Here is a 15261-nt window from a genome sequence, read left to right as displayed (position 1 = left end):
TCAAAAAAAATCTGGGGACAAATGCAAACATATTAATACTGAGCGCCCTGAAAAGTAAAATCATGGAGGGCCGTCCACGCCTATTCATCGCCTTTGTCGACTTGACACAGGCTTTCGACAAAGTGGACCGGGAAAGACTATGGAGGAAACTAGCTCTATGGAAATGTCCCCCAGACATACTCAACCCCATCAAGGCCCTATATACCAACACTTCAATGAGGGTACGCCTGAACCAACAAGGTTTGTTAACCAAAGAAATAACAACAGCCAGAGGAGTCAAACAGGGCTGCCCCCTGGCCCCCGCCCTGTTTTGGTCCTATCTGGGTGATTACCAAGACTCAGAAAAAGAGACTCGAGCGTTCCCCCCCAAACTCGGAGGAGATCAGATCAGTCGGCTCTTATACGCAGACGACTTAATTCTTCTGGACAACACTCCGATAGGACTACAACGGCAATTAACAAACCTAAAACAATATATTGCGACAAACAACCTGGAAATTAACCAATCAAAAACTAAAATGATGGTCATGGAGAAATCTGCAACAAAGAAATCTACCCTACCGCTAAGACTAGGCGAAACAACCATCGAAAAAGTCCACAGTTTTAAATATCTTGGAGTCATTTTAGACAGCTCTCAAAGAGACAATGCGATGCAAGAGGCGCTCCGTGGAAAAACCACAAAACTAGCGACACAAGGCAAAGCCATTGATATCAAATTTGGCCGTTTTTCAATCATTCCAGTACGAGATTTTTACAAAAAAAAAGTCATACCATCCTTGACTTATGGTGTGGACGCAATGCCAACCATCCCCCAAGAACTGTGGCAGAATTTGGAAGCATCCTTCTGGAGAACAGTCTTAGGTCTCCCCAAATCCACGCCAATAACACTGATCAGACGTGAACTCACGCTCTCATCTTTGAAAGCATCAATCGACTGTAATAGCGTCCTGCTCTATCGGAAGTGCATTCAGAACGACGCTCCATATGCCTATAAACTGATAAGCGAAGAACTCCGTCTTGGAACTTGCCGAATGCTCTCTCACTGGGAAACAAAAATCTTATCCATCCTAGACTCAGTGGCTTGTAGCAAGGAGGACCTTATCAACAATCCAGCCAGAGTCACGAAAAAAAATCAAAGAACTGGATTGGATTCTCACCACCGACACGGCGACGCGATACAAACTTACCAACCATCTACCAGTCTTTTGCAAGAAACTTGATACAGTCCAACCATATTTGAAATTATTTCCGAATAGATTGGCGCGAAACTACTACCTAAGAATAAGACTAAATCTATTGGAAACTAACGAAATCCTATCGATCAGACACCTATCCACTACTAGCAGTTGCCGGCTTTGCAAATCAAGTTCGGCAAAGGAAACCATACGCCATCTTCTTCTGACCTGTCCGTCAACGACAGATATCCGACGCACCTATTTGAAAGACATTTTCACAAACTTTATCTTACAAGATGAAGAAGCGTGCTGGAATAAACTGATAGACGGCGACAAACAGTCGTGGCAATTTGCAACAATAAACATCATGACTTTCATCTTCAACGTGCTGCTCCCACGACAGGCTTCAGGAAACGCCTTGTGAACTTGACCACCAAATTTGACGGATAGGTCTCAGCCGCCGTTTGTTAAAAAATCTTTTAGATTAAAAAACAAATAAAAAAAAAAAAAAAAAAAAAAAAAGCAAAAAAAATGACAATAAAAAGCAGAGAAAACCAGGAAGTGCCTATACACACATTTCGTTCGGAGAACTTGAGAAGAGCTGTGTAGCATCCAGGACATCCACTGCTATATGACGCCACCCAGATGACAAAATGGGGACGATGGAGAGGAGAAAGAGTGCAGTGCCCTAAACTTCACTGATGAAGAGGTTACAGTCACCGTCATGGCAGACAGTGAACCAACCCTGGTCTGCAGAGAGAGAAGCGAAGGGCCAGCCTTCCGAGCTCGCTGCAAATGTCAATGCCCTGGGTGTACAGGTGAGAACCATCAAGGAAATCAGAAAGTGTTGGGGTGATATGAAAACAAAGCTGGCAGACATGCATGTCCAGGCCAGTGCCACCGGTGGAGGGCCATCTACAGAGCTCACCATCACCCCCCTTGAGACCGTGGCTAGCATGATCGACTCCATCGCCTTAGGAGGAATCAGTGCAGTGGACATACTGCGCCAAGCCTAGGTTAGCCACACAGAGATGAGACAAACCTATGGGTGGGCACGTCCTTGCCAATTGACAGATGTACCCTGCTCTTACATAGTGAATATCACACATTCACATGGCAAAACCTGTATTCTCAAAAACCATGTGTCTAATTGCATGCATGTGCTATGAAAAATGCATGCATCCTCATGGAAGGTTTGCACTGTGTCTGCACGTTTGAACACCAAGAGGTGGCAAGATGGGAAGAACATCTAAAGAGGCATGCTGAATGCATTAGCAACCATGACTGTTGAAGGAAATGACAAGTAGTGGTTGTTCACATGTCACACATATGATGCCATTTCCCAAACATGTGGCAAGCCGCAGGAAGGCTTGTAAGACGAGCCACCACTCGAAGAGGATGATGAGGAAGACGCGGAGGCATCTACCGAGCAGGATACCATCACCACAGGGGAGAGTCCTGTACTCTCCCTTCCTGCAGGCCAGCAAAGTGGTGAGGAGCACAGGCGTATGGAGGTCCCTGGGGCAGTGTCAACAGCACCATCTGTGGTCGCACGCGTGAATGTGCTTGCCAATCATCTTGACACACGCACACCTAAGGAGAAGTTCACGCCTCAAGAGTCCACGTCCCACACCCTATATCACCTGGAAGAACGAAATGAGCTTGCCATACCTGCGCAGCTGACCTCCATACATTCCAGCCTGGGTGAGAGAATACAAGGAATAAGCAGCCAGGTGGTTGCAGCTAAAGAAGCACTGATTGGTGAACTCTTTGAGAGACCCACCAGCCAGATGCAAGCTGCCTGCAGGCAGCTCAGAGTGCAGGTGAGGCAGCATGCCAAAATCATTGTTGCCGCTAACCGCTTTGGAAGGTTATGTCACAGTGGTGACAACCATCCCCAATAGCCCCACTCCTTCCTCCAGTGGCACCCATGGCCAACAAGTACAGCCCGCGCCTGAGCCACCATCTGCACCGGAACCAAGAACCAGCCAAGGCCCCGCACTCGCCAGTAGTGCGCCAACAGCAGATAAGTGACACGTTTGTGGACCCGTGCCTTTTCTTTTTTCCACTTTTTTTCTTTTGTGGTGACATTGGCCCTTGTATGAGATTTTTGATAACTGTATTTTTTATATATAGATTGTCTGACGTTAGACGCTACATGTTTTGCAAATCATCTGTGTGATGCGTCCCCTTATTGAAACTGGTATTTCGTCGAATTGTAATCCTTTGCTGTTATGTTACCAGCCCGTGGTACTTTCTTTATGGCTGTTGGATTTAGTCTTAGATGTGTTGGTCATGTGATGCATCTTTCAATCACGTGTTCACTTTAGTGTGGTATAGCATGCGCTTTTATTGAAGGCAAGCAGGGGTCTCACTCACATTGTCAGATGACATCCTGTACTACATGAACTGTCGAAATGTGGATTTGGTTGATCGGCCCATCATCCTGTTATCAGCTGTACACCCTTACCTACACCCTGGCCCTCATCCTGCTACTTCTCTGCTTATGCTGTTGGGTCATGTCAATTGCATCACTAATTGTTGGTTATTGTGTCAGAATATTTGGGCAATGTTAGCTAATTGTGTAGGCCTTCCATGCTGTGGTGTGCGCCTTGTGAGAAGGGGGAGCATCACTAATGTGGGTGGCCAGTGCATATTCTCACTTTCCGAGGGCACTTTCTCCAGTTTGTTTGGAGTAAATGCAAGCTTCATTTTCTGCTGAAAATCAGGAGGCCAAGTTTTGTGAGTTGGGGCTTTTATGCATCGTTGCCCCCTTTCAGTGGTCACTCCCCCTTGCATGTCTGTGCTTTGTCACCGTTCAGCGGAGTCGCAGTGGAGCTGCATGGCGCTACCAGGGACCAGAGCAGGGTGGGCAGCCACAACATTAGTAACTGACTGCTCTCTGGGATACAAGGCCTCTGGGAGGCCTGGGGGCCGGCAGTAGATCCCCAAAGTCCTTCCGGGCCCCACAGCTGGTACCTAGTCCAAAATTGTTATTAGAAAGGGGTCACGAGACATGAGCATGATTCCTGAATAACGAAAAAGAAAGAGCAAGACCTAAAACCTAAAATAAAGGATCAGGGTCCAAGCTACTAAATTTTACTGTACTTGCTTAGGAAAGCCTTTATCGGGCAAAGCTGGAGATATTTTGTTAGTAACCTGAAGTTATATTAATTTCGATTTCCCCTCATTCCTTTTAAGAAGACTCCGAATTATCTCTATACAACAAATTCATGTTTTTAATTATTTGTATAAATATTGATGTAAGAAATTACGTGCCCAGCTATATTTTTGTAATTACTGCTATATATCGATCCATTCAAGCTTCTATTGTATTCTGCGTGCCATTTTATGCATATATGGCAACCTTATTTATCGTGGACTGTTGGCATATCTTTCTGTGCTCCTAGGCAGAGCCATTCATTCTTATCCCATTATGGTGACGGCTGTGGCTAATGTGATAAGCTCCATGGTGTTTGGTCATCGCTTCAGCATTAATGACGACAGCCTTCGTAAGATAATGGAAGCCACGGGCAGCATAACCCAGTTCGTGGGATCCTACCGGGGTCAGGTGAGAAAGCAATTTTTTTTTTATCAATGTTGGTTTGCCCACCTTTTAGATTTTGTTGTAAAATCGTGTCTTGTGCATTGAGTTCTCAGGGATGTAACCCATTAGAACCATGGATGGAAGCTATTGGTAGGAAAACAGGCATTATACAAGCCTTGGAATGTGGCGAGAGCATTCTGCTTAAATCCTTGTTAACTCATGCACGCCACACATATATCTGCATTATTCAATATTCACCAATCTGCAGCCCTTCTGGGTAGCGACTTCCAAATATGCTAATACATGGAGCCTGGTTCAGAATGTTTTGCACTGGAGAAAATCAGGAGTTGCCCAGAGTACCGCTGAGATACCACACTGAGCAAATGTTTGTGAATCCGATTACCAGGTGGGCTTCAGTTGTATGCTTTGTGAACCAGGTATCGGAGGGTATGTGCAAAACTGAAATGCTTAGCAGCATCTCCTGGTGTGCTGTACTACATATCTTTGTGAATAAAACCTACGATGTGTAATTATTGCTAGATTTGCAATGTGCATTCAAGTCCGTTGTTGGCTCTGCTAATACTTTCAAACACATAGGGCCTCATTACACGGTAGGCGGTGAGCCATGGCGCTATTAGCGCCATGGCTCATGCCGGTAAAATACCGGCACCGCCTTGGTGGAAAGGGGATTTACCGCCCCATTCCAAGGTTGGAGGGGCGGTAAATCCCCCTTCCACCATTGCCCTTCCCCATTCCCATTTCTGCCCCATAGCGCTCTATGGGAATGGGGAAGGCGCTAATTACGGCACCGCAATTTTGCGGTGCCGTAATTAGCTCCGAGGTCCCTTTGCGGGTTGAATTTTAACGCCTGCAAAAAGCAGGCGTTAAATCCCCCAACCCGCAAAGGGACCTCGTAGTAAGGCGGTAAGGATTTACCGGTACCGGTATTTTGAGGCAATGTCTGCCCCCCCATGCCATGCACCTGTTCAACAAGAGGAGCAGACCCGGGGAGGCCAAGCCAAGATCGGGATCCCATTCCAGTTAATCTACTGCCACAGCCCATTGGTGCCTCATGGCACAAAGGGTAGGGATAGGTGCACAGATAGTAGTGAAAGGGGCACACAGAGTGGGGAAAGCAGCACATGCACTGGTGGGGATAGTAGGTTTGGGGCGAGTGGTTACACGCCCGGACCTACTTTCAGATCCCAAATTCACCCCAAAGCCACCCAGAAAGTAGTGAACTGGCATTGACCGATCCACAATGACGAGCCCTCAAACATGAAAACCTCCCCTCCCACTGAACACACAGGTGGAGAAAGCAGCACCTAAGCAGGGGGAACAGGCCCTAGAATGAGAAAGAGCATTTACATGGGTGTGTGCACTGGATCTCTTTCCCAGTTACCACATTGCAAACGAGACACCAGGCAAAAGCAGGAGTTATTTTTACCCCTTGGTTTATGTTTATATTTTCATGCTCCAAGATGGCTGCAATGAAACTGCTCACCTTTGTTTAACTTGTGGGCAGTTTTATGGCAGCCATATTGAAGCATGAAAAAACAAACAAAACTGAAGGGGAACAAAGAACTCCCACTGCTGCACCATGTAACCCTCAACCCCACATACAACAAAACATCACCAGCTACACTCAGCCTCCCTGATGGCATACCACCAGCAGGCCTGCTTGCTGCAACACAGTGATGACACAGGTGGCTGGTGAAAGAATAACAAACAAAAAAGCGAGAATAGGAGCAAAACAAGACGCAGTGGAGCAATTTGATTTTATTTTCATTTATGAACAGCCCATTGATAACAGAGTCAAAGGGGCATCGGTTTACAATAGTTATGCAGGAGAGCTCACCACACTTAGATACTCGAAAGTGACATTTCTCCGGCATGGGGTCTGGCATGGATGCACATGCTCATGAATATTCCTTGTCGTCAGGCTGGGAATCCTCGGTAAAGAAAACATTTGTTTCAGTTTCGTTTCTGAACTGTCTTTCTCCTAATCACTGGTCTCTGGGTCATACTGCCCCCAGCCAATGACTGCCCTCTACCCAGGGCTTTAAGTGGGGTAAGAAATCGAGGGGGGGCCTCATTTGGGGGTGTGGCTTGTGGGGGGGGCGTGGCCTAAAAAGTACGCAAATCGTAGGGTATACACACAAATATATATAAATGTTATATATTTGTGTGCATACCTTACTGTGGTTTGTGTACTATGCAAGCCATCTTTTCTAAACATAGAGATATGTAACATATTTCTACGTTTATAAAAGATGGCTTGCAAAGTACACAACCATAGTAAGGTACGCACACAAATATATAACATTAAAATATATTTGTGTGCATACCCTACGATTTGCCTAGTTTTCAGGCCATCTTTTTTTTTTAAAGATTTCGGGTTTATAAAAGATGGCTTTGAAAGTACACAATTCAAGCCATCTTTTATAAAGCTTTGACTACGGACAAAATTGTCCGTCGACAAAGCTTTATAAAAGATGGCTTGAAATGTGTACTTTCAAAGCCATCTTTTACAAACGTCGAGGAATCCCCAGGTTCGCCGAGGGTTAAAGACGCCTCGGCGACCTGGGGAAACAAAGGGACAGTAACTGCCTCTGGTGACCTCTCGTCGCGCGAGGGGTCACCAAAGGCAGTTACTATGACTGACAGAAGTGGCAGCCAGTCACAGCGTCGCTGTGGCTGGCTGCCACTTCTGTCGGCTCGCCTGACTTCATGGCAGGCGCATCTCCCGTCACGGCTGCGGCCGCGACGGGATAATGCATTCCGCCAATGTTGCGGTTGGACGGGGGCCCCGGCAGGGCCCCGGCTCAGTCCCACTTTTTGGAGCAGGCCCCGGCCCACTTTAAGCACTGCCTCTACCTAAGCCCCTCCTCTGGCAGCCATCTTCAGATTTTTACTGCACATTCAAGTGTTGGGAGTCCTCGTGCTATAGCTCTCGAGCTTTTACTGCATTTTGCGATTTTCAAAGAGTTTACTCTTATTTTTTTGGTCAATCGAGCCTCAAGCTCCACCGTTTCTACTTCCGATCAATGGGGACCCGTTTCGGATTTTCCTACGCCCCTCAAGGGCGAGTTTTCGTCGAGTTTCCCTTCTTGGAGAATTCCGGAAGATCTTTGAGGCCTACCCCGCGTGGACCTGGCCCAGGACAACGGAAACACGACACCAGGATCCAAGCTTTTCAGGAGCAGCCCTGGATGCGGATTACAAAATGTCTTCAAGGAAGATGAGCACTCTTGGTCCCTCTACTGCCTTCACGACAACAAATCGCAAGTGGAAAAGGACTGTGCGTTTTGTAAGAATATGTCTGAACGGACAATGAGGGATCGTTGTACTCGACTCACCAACTGGTTGGAGGGGAAGATACCAGCAGCAGGTGAGAAGAAGAAGTCCAAGCGGTCTTCTAAGACCTTTGAGGGCGCTCCGGCGACGGGGGCCCAACAGAAGGCAAAGTACCACGAGTCCGCGGGCACCGGGAGCGCTGATGGGTCGGGCTCTTTGGCTGCCATGCAGGGCGCAATGTCACCAACGCCATCAACCACGAGCCAATGCTCTGGCTTGGGGAAAAAGAAGTCGGAGAACCTGGGTAAGCTTCGGGAGAAGTCCCGGTCGATCCTGACGGCGCAGCCGAGGGGGAGCAAGGCAGCGACCCTCCCCCCAAGGTGAAGGCCTCAGGCGCTCCCAAAGTCGCGAAGGCTCTGATTCACCCGGCTAAGGCCTCGATCGAGGGAGTCGTGGCAGCCCTGGCGAAGCCTGCGAAGGCTATCCCAGTGGAGACGACCTCCGGGCCTAGAGTTTCCCTGCCACCACAGAGGTAATCCTCTTTTCAGCCTATCGATAAGACCCCCATGAAACCCCGGGCGGAGAAAGAGGGGGGACGGTAGACATTACAGACACAGATACCACCCCTAAAGATGAGCTGGCTGGCGTCGCAAAGATCCTGGACAAGAAGTTCGAGGAGGTCCGGTCCTACGGGAGGGATCCCGACATGGCGGACGAAGAAAGCGACGGTGGTGCTGACGAGGAGCCACGGACCGTGGAGGAGATGGAGGATCCTACTCCCCAACTGTCGCTCCCGTCGCAACCAGTGCCTATACCACAAGACAACTCAGGAGCGATCTTGATGGCTATTCAGGCCTTGTGTACGGAGATAAGGACAAGGTTGCCCTTACCCCCAGCAGACGATCCATTAGAGCCTGGACCGTCGAGAAGCCCACCGAGCAATCGGAGGCAAATCCATCCCCCTCCTCCTTTCCAGCCTTCACAGCCTTCTCAGCCTTCACCTCCTTCCCCTCCTTCCCCTCCACCGAGGGATGAGACGGGAACGGAGACGGCGACGACGGGGACGGACGACGACGGTGGTGACGACGGAATGGACCTCACATCACCACCCGCTCGGGCCCCCACCCCAACGAAATTGGCTCCTTCCATGCCATGATCGCCAGGGCATCTGAGCTCTTCCACCTCTGCCCCGAAGAACAGAAGAAGGAGGGTTTCCTGTACCAACGGCGGGAGGCCAAGAGGAAGACTGTTCTCGTAGTCCCGTTACTGGACGACATCTGGGACGAGGGGCTGGTGCTCCTGTAGAACCCGTCCACGGCCCCTGCTAAGAGAGACCGGTACGAGATGAAGCAACGGGTCCCGAATTCCACCCCGATGTGCCTCAGGGCACAGCCGTCCCCGGATTCAGTAGTCTCCGCAGCGGCCAAGAAGAAAGCGGCGGGGGCAACAGCTTCAACTTCAACATCCCCGCCGGACGGCAAGGGGAAGAAGCTGGACACCATGGGACAACGGGTCATCTCGTCGGCGGCAACGACTATTAAAGCGGCCAACGCACTCGCGATTGTGGCACGCTACGACAGGGAGCTGTTGAAGATCACTCCCCTGCTGGACTTCATCCCAGACGTCAAGATGGCTGAGGCCCTAGAAATCATCCAGGAAGGCGAGGTGGCTTCGGACCACGCCATTATGGTGGTCAGGGACATCGCCGACACTGGCTTTCATCAGATGGGCAACAGCGTTTGCCTTCGCCGGCGCGGTTGGCTTAAGGCCACCGACTTCCGCCAGGACGTGCAGACCAGGGTTCTGGAGATGCCCTTCGACGGAAACAACCTGTCGAGCAAGACAGTGGACGAGTCACTGCAGGCCATCAAGGCAGACACTGAGAGAGCTCGGGTCTTGGGTGTTCTTCAACAACGACGGTTGTCCTTTCGGAACTCCGAAAGCAAGCAAGGTGCCTCCAAAGGATTCAGCGGTGGTTCCTCGTCATACCACCAAGCGGCCCGCTCCTCATCTCAGGAAGCCTACAGAGGACGAGGCAAGACAGGAGGATCGCATCGTCATCGCCAAGGAAGCCAAGGCGGCAAGGCCGTGATGAAACAGGACTGAACCGGCCGTGGCGTCGGGCCCCCACCCGAGCACCCCGGTGGGAGGCCGGCTGGCGAAATTCATCAGCGTGTGGGAGTCCATCTCCACCGACCGTTGGGTGCTGGATCCCCTGGCCCACGGGCACACCCTGGAATTTCAGAGAAGGTGCCCCGCATACCACCCGGGGCCAGGAAGGAAAACCATGTCCCACAACTACTTCTGGAGGTACGAGCGATGCTAAGAAAGGGAGCCATAGAACTCGCCCCAAAAAGGCTCCGGGGCTCCGAAGTGTACTGGCGGTTGGCAACCCATCCTGGACCTTCGTCGTCTAAACAAGTACATCAAGTCTCAGAAATTCCGGATGGTCCCTCCAGCACGTGCTGGGAGAGCTGGAGGAAGGCGATTTCCTATCGTCGCTGGACTTGGCGGATGCCTACTTCCATATCCCCATTCTAAAGCGACATCGCAAATTCCTACAATTCGTGGTCCAGGGATGGCACTATCAGTTCAAGGCCCTTCCCTTTGGCTTGAAGTCGGCACCCAGGGTGTTCGTCTAGTGCCTGGCACCAGTGACGGCGCAGCTGCGCCTGCAGGGGATCCACATCTCCCCCTACTTAGACGATTGGCTCATCCGAGCAAAGTCAAGGGAACTCGCCGTCGATCACACATCGAAGACCGTCCAACTGCTCACGGATCTGGGATTCTCAATCAACTTCGCGAAATCCCACTTGGTACCGTCACAAGTCGCCCTGTTCCTGGGAGCCAGACTCGACACAGTGGCGTGATTGGCTTCACAGTTGGAGGAAAGGACGAAGGCCATCCTAGGCAAGGTACAACGGCTGTTGACCATGGACGTGGCCAGGGTGAGGTCCATCAAGTCCCTACTGGGCATGATTTCCTCGTGCATCTACCTTGTGCGCCAGTGCAGGCTGCGGATGTGACCACTGCAAGAGTTCCTCGACGGCCGTTGGATGCAAGTGGCGGGCAGTTTCGAAGACAGGATCTCACTCAACAAGACTTTCCGCCAAGCGATCCGGTGGTGGGGCAGCCGCACGCATCTTGCGGCGGGCATGGACTTCCAGACCCCGGCACATCAAGAGACGGTGATGACGGACGCCTCCCTGGAGGGATGGGGAACGCACACCGGAGATCTCCACGCAAGAGGCCTTTGGCTCCCGGAGGAGAGGTCACCACACATAAATGTCCTGGAGCTCCGAGCCGTGTTCTGGGCCCTCAGGTCATTCCTTCCGACCCTCAAGGGCAAGGTGGTGAGGGTCTTCACCGACAACACCACTACGATGTTCTACACCCGGAAGCAGGGGGGCACCAGATCCCCAGCCCTATCCAAGGAAGCACAGGATCTGTGGCACTGGGCCGTCGCTGAAGGGATGTTTCTGGTACCCTTCAATCTGGAAGGAATAAAGAACACTATCGTTCAATCACTCAGCAGGGAACTGCGCTCGCGCCACGGGTGGGAGCTGCGGCAGGATCAAGTGGATCTCCTATTCCGACGATGGGGCAATCCCAGATCAACCTATTCGTGATGGCGACGAACGCCAAGTGCCGGAGGTTCGCCAGCAGGTTTCCCCAGCCGGGGAGCATGGGCGATGCCTTCTCATTCCCTTGGGACGGCCTGTTCCTGTATGCGCTCCCACAGTTGCCGTTGCTACTGCGACTCATCAGTCAACTCAGACGGTCCCGATGCAGGATGATCCTCGTCGCACGGGCATGGCCGAGGAAGATTTGGTTCCCGGACCTTCTGGACATGTCACGTCCCCCACAGTCAAAATGCCGATGGACGTGGATCTTCTCGCCAGAGAAGGAGGCGCCATCCTCCACCACGACCCGGGGTCGCTGAACCTGCAGGCCTGGCTCCTGTAGCGCTACAGTTCAGAGGGTACGATATCCCGGTGGACTGCAAGGAGGTGCTTGCAAAGGCCAGAGCGTCCTTGACTCTCAAGTACTATGGACACAAATGGAAGAGGTTCTCGTCTGGTGCCGCGCACAGAAGATTAACCCTTTGCAGCTTACGGCCCCTCAAGTGCTGCCGTACGTGCTGTCATTGGCCAAGGCGGGGCTGGCTCATGCCTCCATCAAGATCCATCTGGCGGCTATCTCCCGCTACACCAGAACTCGGGGGCGATCATCTCTGTGGTCCCATCGCCTGGTGAAGGAGTTCATGAAAGGACTGTTCCGATCCTTCCCGCCAGTGAAGGCCCCGGTGTGGGAAAGCAACGTGGTGCTGACCAGGCTCATGGGGCCGCCATTCGGCACCGTTGAAGTTCCTGTCGTGGAAGACAGCGTTTCTTGTGGCCATCACCTCCGCACGATGAGTGGGAGAGATCCAGGCCCTTTCCTGTAAACCTCCATACCTGACATTCCACGAGACAAGGGTGGTGCTGAGGACGCACCCCTCCTTCATGCCCAAGGTGCCATCGGACTTCCATCTCAACGAGCCCTTGGTGTTACCTGTTTTCTTCCCGCCGCCGGCCGAGAGGACTTTGCACTCGCTAGATGTGGCTAGAGCGCTGACGTTCTACGTGGACCGCACGAAGAGCCTGCAGAAGACATCACAGCTGTTTGTGAACTTTGGACCTGTGAATCAAGGGAAGGCCCTCTCAAAGGCTTCCATTTCCAGATGGCTCTCCGGCTGCATTATGCACTGTCACCGGTTGGCAAACCGACCCTTGCCCGGCCATCTGAGAGCCCATTCGACCAGAGCGATCGCTGCTACCACAGCGTTCCTGTCTGGTGTGCCCCTGCTGGACATCTGCAGGGCTGCTACGTGGAGGTCGACGCACACCTTCACGAGATTCTACTGCGTCGACCGGGATTCCAGGGAGGAGTCCAGAGTCGGCCAGGCAGTGCTGCACAACCTGTTCACCTGAAGGTGGGCCTGGTGAGGAGGTAAGAGATGCTTAATGTTGAGTTGATGAAATGCTTAATGTTGAGCCTTGCCACCTCCCATGATTGTGCATGTGTGTACTGCTATGTATTCTTGTATTCATGAGCATGTGAATCCATGCCAGACCCCATGCTGGAGAAGGAACAAGTTACTTACCTTTAACTGTTGTTCTCCAGCATGGGTCTGGCATGGATTCACATGCAAACCCTCCCTCCTGCCCCTCTGCGCTCTTCTCTTGGTTCTACTGCCACTTTACGTGCTACCAAATCTGAAGATGGCTGCCAGAGGAGGGGCTTAGTTAGAGGGCAGTCATTGGCTGGGGGAAGTATGACCCAGAGACCACTGATAGGTTATTAGGAGAAAGACAGTTCAGAAATGGAACTGAAACTGATTTTTTCTTTACCGAGAATTCCCAGCCTGACGATGGGGGAATATTCATGAGCATGTGAATCCATGCCAGTGCCATGCTGGACAACAACAGTTACAGGTAAGTAACTTGTTCCTTTTACCAACTGCTCCTTTTTTTTAATGAGATTTAATCGCCGAAAGCAATTTTTACAAGAAACTGATTTCTTAAAATAACATGAAGGTTTCGTAAAAAAGATTCAGTAGAGTGCTGACGAAGAGCCCAAAGCTCAGTTTGACTCAAGTAATTTTTTTTGTTGTCGCCGTATTCACAGTACCTCAAGGAGAAGGTGGCGTGATCGTCGGGTTTGGCATGTCTGTTGATTGAAAAATCTGCTCCAGAAGTTTTGCTGCTGCAATTGCCCATGAGGTCCTTTCGTCTCCGATCAGGCAAGCCCACCAGATTTCCTCTTTGTGTATGTGTGCCTCAGCCAGATTGTGTGCCAAGTAGGGAGATCTGAAGCGGCTAGTTCCCGGGCATGTCAATAAGAGGTGTCGTATCGTTTCAGTCTTGAGAGGGGTGTCACAGAATCGACAGCTGCTTGTGGGTTTGAGGGTAGAAGGTTCGACCGGAACCTTAGAAGAATATGTCTCAAGTTTTTGTTTGGATGCTTCTTTAAGAATGGCTGGGTTTCATTTAATTTTCTCGCCACAGGTGGCAAGTGAGATGGAAGCTTATATTTTAGAGCTTTGTCCAAAGTTGACATCGAGTCAGTTTCGTCCAATCTTTTATTTGTTTTTGTCAGATTTTGTATTAGTTCTTCCGGGGAATTGCTGCAAGCCGCAAGTTTTTCTTTGCATTCTTTTTCCCACTGGTTTAACATTTTACAGAGTCTGTGTGTCATCTCTGTTCTTGCTAGCAAAAAGACCGGGGGACTGGTTGGGTCGATGATTTTTCTATACAACATGATGCTGTTTTGTTCGACAATTGCCTCGAGAGGGTTTAGGTTTAGTTCTCGTCGAATCAGGACCATTGGCGTAGACTTAGGAAGGTTGAGTAGTGTTCACCAAAAGGAGCTTTCTACAAGGGACCAGATAGTTTTTGGAATGAGCGGCATAGCCTCCGCACCATATGTGATCGATGGTGTAACTTGGGCTGTATAGAAGTTTATTGTCGGTTGCAAGGAAAATCGCCCGTACTTCCTATCGAGAATTTTGGCTTGTGAGGTGAGGTTTCTCATTTTATTGTGAAGTTGGTTTTGCATTGATATTTCTGTTTTTGAACTGTCGAACATTACGCCTAGGTATTTGAACGCCAGAACCTTTTCGACACTGCACCTCTCCTGGTGCCAATTTTGCTTTTCTCTTTTTTTTCTCCAGTTTTATTCCAGAATCATGATCTTTGTTTTTGATTTGTTTATTTCGAGATCGTTGGCAGATGTATACTTGGAAAGGGTGTCCAGCTGACTTTGTAGGCCGATGGCTGTTTTGGTCAAGTTGGATCAAATCGTCAGCGTAGAAAAGTCGGGGCACCTTTTCTCAGCCAATTGACGGTGGAAAGGATCTTATCAAGGCGTTGGCATGCTTGTAGTCTCCCAAATATTCCCAAAAAAGGGCCGGGGCAAGTGGACATCCTTGTTTAACCCCTCTGGCGGTTGGTATTTCTGTTGAGAGTAGGCCCTATTTGCTTAGCCGCACTCGGTCACTGGTGTCTGTATGGAGGGCTTTTAAGGGCCCTAGAATGCCCGACCGGCAGTGCCAACCTGCTAGCTTCTGCCAAAGCGTCGATCTGTATACAAGGTCGAACGCCTGAGTGAGATCTATAAAGGCCAAAAAGATGTGAGGGCTGCCTTCGAAGACCTTAGCTTTGAGGATACCTAGCAGCATGATGTTAACACTTGTGCCTA

At 50.4% G+C, this 15261-nt stretch overlaps 1 protein-coding gene across 1 annotated transcript in view; it reads left to right on the top strand.

The window, feature by feature from the left end:
• LOC138491200 (cytochrome P450 2J2-like) overlaps positions 1–15261 on the top strand; it is an 841489-nt gene that overhangs the window by 334494 nt on the left and 491734 nt on the right. Inside the window, exon 4 of the mRNA XM_069617585.1 lies at positions 4586–4746. Within this exon, the coding sequence (XP_069473686.1) occupies positions 4586–4746 (161 nt within the window). The remainder of the gene's footprint in view (positions 1–4585; positions 4747–15261) is intronic.

The sequence above is a fragment of the Ambystoma mexicanum genome, chromosome 10 (genome assembly GCF_040938575.1).
Source record: "Ambystoma mexicanum isolate Mex_15411 chromosome 10, UKY_AmexF1_1, whole genome shotgun sequence".
Classification (NCBI taxonomy): domain Eukaryota; kingdom Metazoa; phylum Chordata; class Amphibia; order Caudata; family Ambystomatidae; genus Ambystoma; species Ambystoma mexicanum.
Note: the sequence above shows the minus strand (reverse complement) of the source record. Positions and strands in the feature narration are given on the sequence as shown.